Here is an 11,435-nt window from a genome sequence, read left to right on the forward strand (position 1 = left end):
TTAGTATTTTATTTAAAGAGTGGTACAGTTAGCTGAAAAAACCCAAACAAAATATAGTGGTTAATTCTACAATCAAGTTGAGTATATTATCCTCTCAAAAGTGATAAAAGAGATTATCACTCACATTTCTTCTCTACTTTGCAAAAGATAAGAAAGAGTGATGGTTATGGTGCAAGAGATTGTCTAACATGAGCTATAAAGGGGCATTCATGTCATTTCGTTGTTTTTATGTGTTAGGATTTTCATTATAAACTATGAGTACATTTATTCTTGTAAATGGGGTGTTATTTTTATTAGTGTGTAATAATGACATCTTTTGCACATTTTCACTATGTAGTAATAAAGGGTATTTCAATCTTTTCCTCTAAGTTTAATTTATGTTAAAATTATTTTTTTTAAATGTATGCTCTTGTAATCAATATTGATAATGCATTTCTTTAAAATGCAGTACTTTTGAAGGGAAATGTTACAGTATGAAAGATCTTATAGAAACATCCTTTGTCTTTGGGACTGGAATCCATAAATTACATATCTCAAAATTTATTAGGTCTCTTTTAAAGAATATACATTGAAAGTCTATTGAATAGATTCAACATGCAAAATTAAAAATCATGGGATGTGCCAATCATTAAAAACAATAATTACGTTTGACACAATGTCCTGAGAATGACATTGTAAGAGTGTTAATGAAGGATCTACGATATGCTAATGTAGTTGGTAACCTAATGTATGCTCAAATTTGCGTTAGAGTCGACATTGCATTTACAATAGCTCGCTTAGGGTGATATTTATCTAATGTTTGAAAAGACCATTGAGTTTTAGTTAAAATGGTTTTAAGATATTTAAAAAGGACAAAAGATCATATGATGACTTATAGAAAGGTTGACAATCTTTTATTGGTGGGTTATATAGTTGTATTAATGATAAAAAATCCACATCAGGGTACGTCTCGACATTAGTAGTTGGTGTGGTATCGCAAAAAAGTGTAAAGTAAACTCTCGTTACTTCTTTTGAAATGCAAACTGAGTTTTAGCATGCTTTGGAGTTGTTGTACAAGTTGTATGGTTGAAAAACCTAATTATTGAAATATGTGTTATTAATTCCATTGCTAATTCAGTTATATTGTGATAATATAAGAACAACAAAGAAATAACAAGGTCTAAGCATATAGAAATTAAATATTTGATAGTGAAAGAGCTTGTAAATAAAAGGTGACATTACAATAAAGCTTATCGTGCTTGATGACATCATAGATGATAGGACTTCATCCTAATGCTTTTAAAAGCATGTTTTTAGTTTGGGTTTAATTTAGTCTTTTGATATTTTTGGTTAGTGAGAGATAATATATTTACTATTTGCATGATTTGTCTTGTTTGAATAAATTTATGTTAATGTATTTGAAACTTGTTTATGATCATCAATAATATTCAATCATAAAGTTTTGATTATCCTGAATAACACATGCTAAGTCATAACAAAAGGTCTTAAAGCTTGTGCCGGTCTTAAGCAAAGACTTTAGGGCATTTGTTATTTGTGGACTTATTTGGATATGTTGTGACACATTGAATAATCCCAAAGATATTTGTTTATTATTAAAAGCATGTTATAAACCAGAAGGAATTTCTCAAATATTCATGTGATTCATGAAAGAAGAGAAATCAATAATTGATCAATTGAAAATAACACTTGTTAGATTATAAATAAGTATTATCGTTCTTTGCCACGCTACATCCCTGCCACATTTAGTTCATACTGATAAAGTTGAATGGTATGCACGATCATTGAAGGTACTATTATCATTGAATGATTTTGGTAACTAGTCTAATCTGATATCACAGATCTTATTGAATAGAATTGCTACGTAAAACTATTTCTAGAACAATTTCGTTTTCTTTACAAAGTTTAGGCCCTTAAATTTTTAAAACCATAGCCTGAAAATTGCTTTTCAAATTGTTTATAAAATTGATCACAACTTATATCTCCCAAATGGAAAAAATTCTATATAAAAGAGACTAGGTCTCTTCTTCTGTCTCAATTTTGAAAGAGCCGGCATTATCTCACTTATTGAAGAATGCACAAAAGAAAATAATTATTTTCTCCATTGTTCCGCTGCTTATGTTGGATGAATATGAAGACGTGATTGCCTATAAACTCAATTAATTTTGTGGTCTAAGTAATCATGTTATATTTATTAAATAATTCATCTCCATAAGTGAAATCATTCAAACTGAGTAGTGAAATGAATAGACAGAAAGATGACAAAAATATAGGCTCTTTTGTCAATAAGCTGCAATTATCAAGTTAAAATACCACGCATTCTAAGATATAGAAATATCAAACAATAGCATAGACTATTTGATAGTACAATAAAAGACTGCATTGGTTTCCAAATATAGACATCTGTGAGGGGAAAAAAAAAATTACAAAGCAAAACACCACAACTAAATGGTAGATAAGACGTATCACCTCCGCCGCCTCAAGTCTAGTTGTTCACCTAACGCAAGATCATCCTATTTCTACTAAAGTCTTGCAAACCAACACAAATTTTACACTCATGTGCTAATTTCACCCAGCATTTATCCACATGGCGATTAACATAAAACGCACACAGAAACTTAACCAGAAACTAAAGAGCAATAAATTTAAATTCCACAATGATGAGATATTCAATCAGAAAAGGGTTCGATCTTGAACCTGTAGAGAAACTTTTTCTTCTTTGAGGTTGGGTTGTCAATTGTGAGCAATACCTTGCCCAAATCACAAACTTTGAATCTGGTAGACACCACTGGTTCATCAGTTGGAGCCATTTTGGTAGGCTTCTGAATGATAATGGTGTATTGGTCTTTAGCATCCGGCACAAATTCAGCTCCATAACTCACCTCCCATCCAATGACTCGGATCTCCCAAATAATAAAACATTTCTGCGATTCATGAACTTCTAATTAGTAGGACAAAAAACCGACAGTTGATTCATCCTGATGAATTGACTGCAAATGCATCATATTAAGCCTAGTTAAATTGATCACGAAGAATCAAGTATCACCTACTAGAACAAATCAAACAAAAACCCATTCACACCTCGTAAATTATGATTTCCACTGTTTGCTTGGTTGCTGGTTTTACAGTGATCTCAGTGACAGGATCATCAATGGTGAACTCTGGGTTGCAATCACAGTAATCTATGCTCAGGCCACCATATTGAATTGGTACATGTTCAGGCGAAATATATCTGTTTAATACAATTAAAATCAATCAATTTTAGAATTTACTGTAAGCTGGAAATGGAAATTAAATTTTAAGTTAAATAGCAAAGATGAAACTAACTTGAAAAGGGCTTGAGCAGATTTTGATGGCCCCGCAAAAACAAACTTGCTCTTGGTTCTTTGAGTCAAAAAAGGACTAATCATTGTATAAAATGCAAGATACCACCAAGGAACATTAATAAACACCTAAACAAACCAAAATTAAAAAAGAATCACATCAATAAACAAAGAAAATTGAAACAACAGAGCACATAAAGGTATTTAATCTTATACCTGTTTGGCAACAAATTCAGGATAATTATCTTGAAGCAATTGAAGAGCCTGTTTGGTAGCCAATCTGAGCTCACGCTTTCCAGGCCCTGGGGAATTCATAAGATCATTAACCTGAAAAATGGTGCATATTCCACCTGGCTTAAAATCAAGTTTTCTGATACTTCTCTCCAAGAACTGAATCCTCCAACGCAAAAACTTCATCCTTTTTCCTTCATCAGAAAAAGTCTTCTGATACAATTCCTTATTCTGAAACTCACCATACACATTGTAACATACTGGATGCCCCTCCCTATCATAACCGTGCATGAACACAACTTTCTCCAGATCATCTCCAAGATCTTCGTCTACAAGCTTGTCTATTCCAAATTCTTGCCTCCATTTGATTGTGTTTTTTATCATTGTAAAAGCATCCATCACTTTGAACTCTCTTGCCCTCAAAAATTTAAGCAGAATCACATCACTTCTATCATCTTTAAGAAGAGGGACTCCCCAGATGAACACCTCTTCTTTGGCTTCTTCCACTGCTTTCTTTTCAGGGTTTTCTTCCTCAGGGGGCGGTTTAATTTCAGTGCTTTTATCAGATTCTGGTTCAGTTTGTGGGATCTGTTTGTTCTTTTCTTTTGAAGTAAATTGTAGATTATTGAGAGCTTCTTGAACAAGATGCTTGAGTTCTTGCAAAGCCTTTCTTTCAACTTCAGACAGATCAGCCACTATGTTACTTTCCTCCTTGAATGAGATCAAACTCTGAGGAATATTGTGCTTCTCAAGGGGCTTCTCTTGTTCTGTTTCAACAACTTCTTGTTTGTTTTGAGGTGGGATCGTTATGGGCGAAGATGACGAATCTTTTTCCATCATTTCAGCTAGTGATTTACCTTCTGTAGGAACAGGAGCTGATGGGGGTGGTGGTAGCGGTTCTTCTTGTTCAGTTATCGGCGGCGGCGGCGGCGGCGGAGTTGGAGTTGAAGAATCTTCAGCCATCAGAGATGGAGATGAGTTTGGTGAGAGAGTAAAGTGAAAACAAGTGAGATAAAGGGAGAGAGAGTACAAAGTGAACAAGTGAGATAAAGAGAGAGACAGACACAGTCACGCTTTGCTTTTTCACACGTTTGGAGGATGTTATTGTGGACTACTGTTCGGTGCAAGTTCCGGAATCCTATGTTATTAATTTATTTTAGGTTAATAATAATAATATATTAAACTAATTAAATAATAAATAGTTTAGGTCAATTATTTAAATGCGTCATTTTTGAGGTTATAAAATTTTAGCGATACTCTGGAGTTCATACAAATATAATTTATCAAAAATGTCTCAATATATAAACAATATTTGATTATTGTTGACCTAAATCATTATCTTGCCTACCCACGAGTGTTCGAATACAATCCATTGATTTTCGATCAAAATTCATCCATCTTCTCAAATTTGAGTATAACGTGGGCTCTAAAGTTATAATTAAGTGATTTAATAATTTATTTTAGAGTTTATAGTGATGTTTTGATTTTAGTGTTTTTGTTTACTCTGGGTGGTATCCATTTATGTATAAGTCCCCCTCTCTCCTAACATTTGAACTGCAATATGTTGATTTTCAATCAAAATTCTTTCACCTCCTTAAAATTGAGTATAACATTAGTTCTAAAGTTAGTATTAAGTGATGTTTTGCTTTCAGTGTTTTCGGTTACTCTGGGCAATATCCACTTTATGTATAAATCCTCCCCGCACCTTCAACTGCATGACGAATCATGCATTCATTTAACATTCCAAATAAACATTTCTTGTTATTACATTTGTTGACTTCTTATTTCTTGTTATATTGTCTATTCATTATTGATTAGTATGCCTAATGTCAAGATAGCTAGGACATTAAGTGCAAAAGATGTCACATACGACAATGTCGCAATAGGTACCAATTACATTCTAGTTGATAACACATAAGAGTTGCCTTGTCATCCACCCAACTCATTCCCACCCTCTTGCCCCTTGTGTTGGCTTATTATTTGATTTGCAATAACAATTTTTGGTCAAGTTCAAGATATTATAATTGATATGCTCGTCAATCAAGAGCATATGGTCCATGACCTCATATTAGTTGTGCAAAAGCAATTCAACCATCGAACCATGGTGATTAAGTCAATTGTCCTAGAGTTTTGGCAGTGATTAATGACTCCTATTAATGACTTGTCACCTACAGAGGTAAACAACACATGCCCTTTACGGTTATTACAATTTTGTTTTTGTTTGGTAGTGGTCATGCACATACTATGTATGATTGTTAACATTCTATTTTTATATGATGAATCATATAGGGATTATCTAGATGAATCATTCCAACTGGTCTCTCAATGGATAAACACTTTTCCTATAAAATGGATTAGCGGGATGTGTTATACAGATTTTGCGGCCTTAAACAATGGATTAACAATTTAAAATTGTTATTAAACATTACAAACACACCATAAAATCCCCTTTTTGTTAGTGTATATCCTAGAAACCATTTGTGTCACCTAAAAAAAGTAATCTTTTGTTCATATAAGTTGTTTTCTTTATTTGTAATGACATAAAGTATGTGAACTATCCGGATGACTCACTTAATATATAAACTGAGTCATCGAATTGTTCCCTACGAACATAACATAACTTAGGCAATTATATCAAATAGTAGGCATATCGAAAACCTTTGTTGAATGACATGAGATGACATTAGTGCGAGTAACAATGATGGCTATGTCATCACGGTATTGGTATGAATTAAAAATCAAGCTTTCAATAATGAGGATTGTTTATTCGAGGTTGGCTAGTACCTTCTAAATGATAATAATATTCATGTAAATGTTATATAGGGGGCAAAAATAACATTTTAAAGGTTAAAATGTTGGTGAGATGAAACTAGGATGTCTGAAGTATATATGCATGGTAAGTCCACAAATTGAGAATTTGTTGGGCAAAAAGATAATTAACAAATTACATTTTAGTCCACCATTATAAAAAGGGTGGATTTTAGTTCATTTTGAAAAATCTTTTCTCTCACTAAATAAAACAAAAACTTTTTCTTCTCTCTCTTGTGTGTCCCCCGCTAAGATTGAAAGAAAATTTGGAGGTGCAACTTTTTTGAGGTTCTTCAAATGAGAAGTTTTATTCCATCATTTTATTTTCATAGAAGGCAAAGGAGTAGGTAAATTTTCCATCTTTCTTCTTTTAAGCTTGCATGTCTTGATTCCTTCTCTTTCACTATGGGTGATGCTTGTTTACATCTTCATCTTCATCTATTTTTCTTTCAAAATGGTATTAGAGTTGGAATAGCTCCTTGCATGTCCTTTTTAAAGCCAAAAACATGTTTAAAATACATAAAAGTATGTTAATGTGTCATATATATGCATGCATGTGCTCATTTTGCCTTAAAATCAATTTTTTTGAGCTTAAATTCTTCTTGAAGCTCATGGTTGGACCTTCTTGGCTGGAGTTTTCTTTCTCTTTTCATGTTCTAATGATTTTAAGATGAAAAACATGTATAATAAGGCATGTATATGGTGAAATGTTCATAGATGCATGTTAGTATGCTTGTTTTTGACATACATGTGCATTTTGGGTTGCTAATGAATTTTGATTCATGGAATATTGTTGCATGTCATGGCAGCCCTGTACACGGTCATATACAATCTGATTTTGAGTTTATTTTGTGTTTGGAACATAAAGGAAGTGATTTAGATCCATGCATGTATAGCTTGATATGTGGTTTGGCTTGAGAATTAAAAAAGAATTTAATGCTTAAATTGTAGCATATTTTTGTTTTCATGAGTATATTATGATATGCTTTCTATTTTGAATTCATTTTGCATATAAGATACATATTTTAGAGGCATGTAAAGTTGGTAGATGCATTGAAAGTAAGTATACATGATGATATATTAGTTTGTGAACATATACATGTCCTGAATGGTGCATAATAAAAATTTTGGATTTTTAAAACTTTAATTTGGACATGCTAAATGATATTTTAGTGGTGATTAAGCATTTAGACGAAGATTATAATGTATGTGATTAAGTGTAATTACATATGGTGTATGTGATTATAGAGCATGGTGAAAGAATAAACATAATTTGTATGAACAGGTCATGAAAGTTTATTGCTTAATTTGATTAAATAGTGAAATTTTGCATGTATATCACCTTGCACTAATGATGATTAGGTATTAAAGATGTGATCTAATATTGACATAAAATTAAATTTTTGAAGGCATGTGAAATGATACATATATTCTTTTGCTAGGTTTAAGATTGATTAAATAATGTTCTCATGCACAAATATCAATTAGCTTTCAGTGGTGATTGAGTGTGATGGTTGGCATAGATTGAAATTATAGTAAATATAATATTTTTTTATATTACACATATATTAAATAGCATCTAATATTGAATAAGTGTGATAATTGATATAATCATTTGATTATAATTTGAAATTAATAATATTAAATTGCATGGGTATACATGACATCATAGCCTATTTTTAGATAAAAGTTATCTAAAATAATTATTAGAGAATATTTATATATTAAACATTATATCATTTGTAATTAAATCATTGTATATTAATTATTATTTTGATTAGATCAAATTTTATGGATTAATATTTAATTAAATGTGAATGAGTTCATATTTTATATTAAATATTACTTTTAGTTGGATAGACCAATTATTTAGGGATAAGCACAGATGTAATTTACCATTTTCAAAAGTTCAAGTAATTGGGTTGTAATATTCTTTTATTGAGGGGTTTGTTTAAATACCCTCATCCCATTTATTTAATTTAATTATATTTTTTAGGCTTGTGTACATTTGTTTCGAATGTAATCAAAGAAGACTCAAAGGCAATCTAAATGGCGATCCGAATGAAGACTTAAACCTAGGTGAATAGTTTGTCTTTAGGTTGTAATTTTGAAAACCTCATGATCATCCCACCATGTTTTATATTATGCATATATGTGATGTACTTATGTCATCCAAATATTAATTTGATTAATTGATAAGTTAAACCTAAAATCTCCCTAATTTAAATTATTAAATCTATACCTGCCATTATGGGATAATTAAATTCTATAATATAAATTTTCATACCCTATGAATTCTATTATGTGACGGATATGAAATTTATGTCATAGAATTAAATTTATCTTGTTCTTATGTGGTTATTTTCATTATGATTGAGATTTTTATTATGTGAGAACATGATATCTCAAATGAGAATATTGAATGACATCTATGGCAGTCTGAATTTGTGACTACTGTAGGATAAAGTTGTAGTCTAATCGACGTTAATCATTAATGCATATCAGTTTATACTAAGGAACTACTAAGATAGACACTTTTCTATGTCTCAGTCTCGAAAGATATTGGTTGATGAAAGAGTTGAATTGTATGTAATTGTGATGTTATAAAAGTTGAAGAGATGTTCACTGGGCTCAATAAAGTCTACCCATAACCCAATAGACTTCCAAACTTCACAAGCCCATTACCTAAATAACTACCCAAAACACTAATTAAATTTAAAAAAATATGTCAATTGAGTTCAATAAAGTCTAGCCTTGTCACAAACAAGATTAAAATCATAAAAACCAAAAACCATAAATTTGGGTAAACTAAAACTACATAATATAGATTGAAATAGATTTAATTAGGCCTCCAAATTGGATGTAACCAGTTAAGCTAGTTATTATTATAGAGCTCGAAACAAGCTGTGTGTTGATATATTACAAGCCCCGTAACTCCTCTTGGATCAAAAGTTATGGCTATTTAAAGTCTGTTTCCGCATAAGCTCGAGCTTGAATCAAGTTTACCTCTCGGTTGGCTTCTTCAAGCATCCCATCGTCCTTGAGTGAGCTGGTTTTAGTCTTTAAGCCCTCCACGAGCCCAACTAAGGCATGTTGCATCTTCTTAGCTCTGCTCCTCATAATTGGCTTAACCAGAACGTGTAGCAGATCTTCTTGATGGCTCAATGCCTTCATCAACAATTAATCTTGAAAAAAAGCCTTAGTAGCCTTCTCCCTAGATTACCTCTTACATGTTCATGCTCTTATAGATACCAAGATGTTGCCTCTTGAAGGTTAGATAATGTTTAATCTCAAGCCACATGAAGTTTAGAGGAGCCACAAACACAGGTATAAACCTAAAACAACCTATAAGTGTTTTGTATATTTATGAATATATGTTGTAAAATAGGTATCCTGGTTAAGTTTTTTAGGATTCTTTGATTTTAAATTTTTTAATTTCTTTGTGCTACTAGTTATCGACGCCCTGAAAACCCTACACTTAGATGACATTCTTTCAAGAACGTCAATTTCTTCTCTTCATGTAATATGATCCGAAAGCTTCAATATCAATCATTGAAGTTACTGTCGTCAAGCTTGTTCCTTTTTTTTTCAAAAATTGATCACAAATTCATTTTTCTATTTGACATGGTAGGTGTTTTTGATCTACATGTGCAGAAAAGTAAATATTAGTAATATCGATTTTAATTAATTATTTATTCAACATGGTCTCTATGTAAATTTTGTAGGGTTTTTAGGGCGTTTATAACTAGTAAAGTAGCGAAATTTGAAATTTAAAAATCAAACAATCCTAAAAACCTCAGCCAGGATACCTGTTTTAAACATAATAATCATGAAACATGTAAAACACTTATAAGGTATTTTAGATTGCATTAATAGCTCTTTCAACCTTCATGTGGCTAGAGAAAGTACGTAGGCAACTTTTTTGTATCCACCCAAAGCACAAACATAAACGCGAAAGAGGAAATCCAAGCAAAAATGTTGCTAGTGCACTTGATTAGAATTATTATTCATGATAGAAGGAGAGAATGCAAAACTAGTGGCTAAGGTTTATGTGAATTCTGTTTTGCTTATTTTTTTATGCGAAAAATTATGTTTTATATATGTGCAAGTATTTGAGCACCATTGGAATTTTAAGCATCCACGACACCTTTAACATATAGATACATAACTAGCATGAAAAATTGTCCAACCGGTATTAGCAGGCCATTTGTATTAGCCACAAACTTGAAATATGTGTAGACTGATATAGCCATAAACTTGCATGGCTGATAAACATATATGTATTAGCCAAAATGTTTTTGTTACAAGGTGTTGACCAACATCATGTATTTGCATGGTCGACACCTTTCTCACCAAGTGCATAGTTGGCACTTAATTGAGACCTGGTCAAACCAAGTCCTTTCAACTTATTAGGTAAACCTAATCTATTTGTGGTCTCTTTGTCGACCCTAAACACTATGATTGCAAAAAAAAAAAAAAAATCTACTTCTATAAGTTCAATTCAACTCTTTTATGTGTATGACCCATAAGCTCTTTATTGAGCAAATACTGTCTAAATTCAAGGTGAATCTAGACACAAACCAAGATGGCCTCTAACAAAGTATCATGCCTACCTAGACAACAAATGTCAACAAAGATCTCTTAAGCTTTTACAATATCACAATTACGTGCAATTCAATCCTTTTGTCAACTAATATCTCTCAAGGCTATTATATAGAAATGTATATATCTTAGTGGCTCATTGGTATGAACGAACACACATCAATAACAAACATATATTAGACTAAAATCTTATCCCATTGTGGCCACAAATTCAAGTAGTCATAAATGTCATTCAGTATTTTCATGTGATATATCTTCTCTTGTGCTTAAGAGTGATGAATATTTTATCAATCAACCATAGCTTCCATGTATCTCATGATATGGTTGATTATTATCTATATAATTACCATAATTATGACAACACGTTGGATAGTGTCAAACCATACTAATCCTTACACGAGACAGTCTAGTAACCTTAAGTCAAAAGATCATATACACTTGTAGTGTTCAGAGAATTTATTCTATAGATACTAG

General features: G+C 31.7%; 1 protein-coding gene across 1 annotated transcript; it reads right to left on the reverse strand.

The window, feature by feature from the left end:
- Window positions 1-2,324: 2,324 nt before the first annotated feature.
- LOC123229926 (patellin-3-like) lies at window positions 2,325-4,612 on the reverse strand. Its single transcript, XM_044655974.1, has 4 exons — window positions 3,537-4,612; window positions 3,325-3,449; window positions 3,079-3,229; window positions 2,325-2,921 (listed from the first exon to the last, which is right to left on the reverse strand). Exons 1-4 carry the CDS (start codon window positions 4,512-4,514, stop codon window positions 2,667-2,669), a joined length of 1,509 nt encoding a protein of 502 aa, XP_044511909.1. The 5' UTR covers window positions 4,515-4,612; the 3' UTR covers window positions 2,325-2,666.
- Between the last annotated feature and the right edge of the window lie 6,823 nt (window positions 4,613-11,435).

The sequence above is a fragment of the Mangifera indica genome, chromosome 11 (genome assembly GCF_011075055.1).
Source record: "Mangifera indica cultivar Alphonso chromosome 11, CATAS_Mindica_2.1, whole genome shotgun sequence".
Taxonomy (NCBI): Eukaryota; Viridiplantae; Streptophyta; class Magnoliopsida; order Sapindales; family Anacardiaceae; genus Mangifera; species Mangifera indica.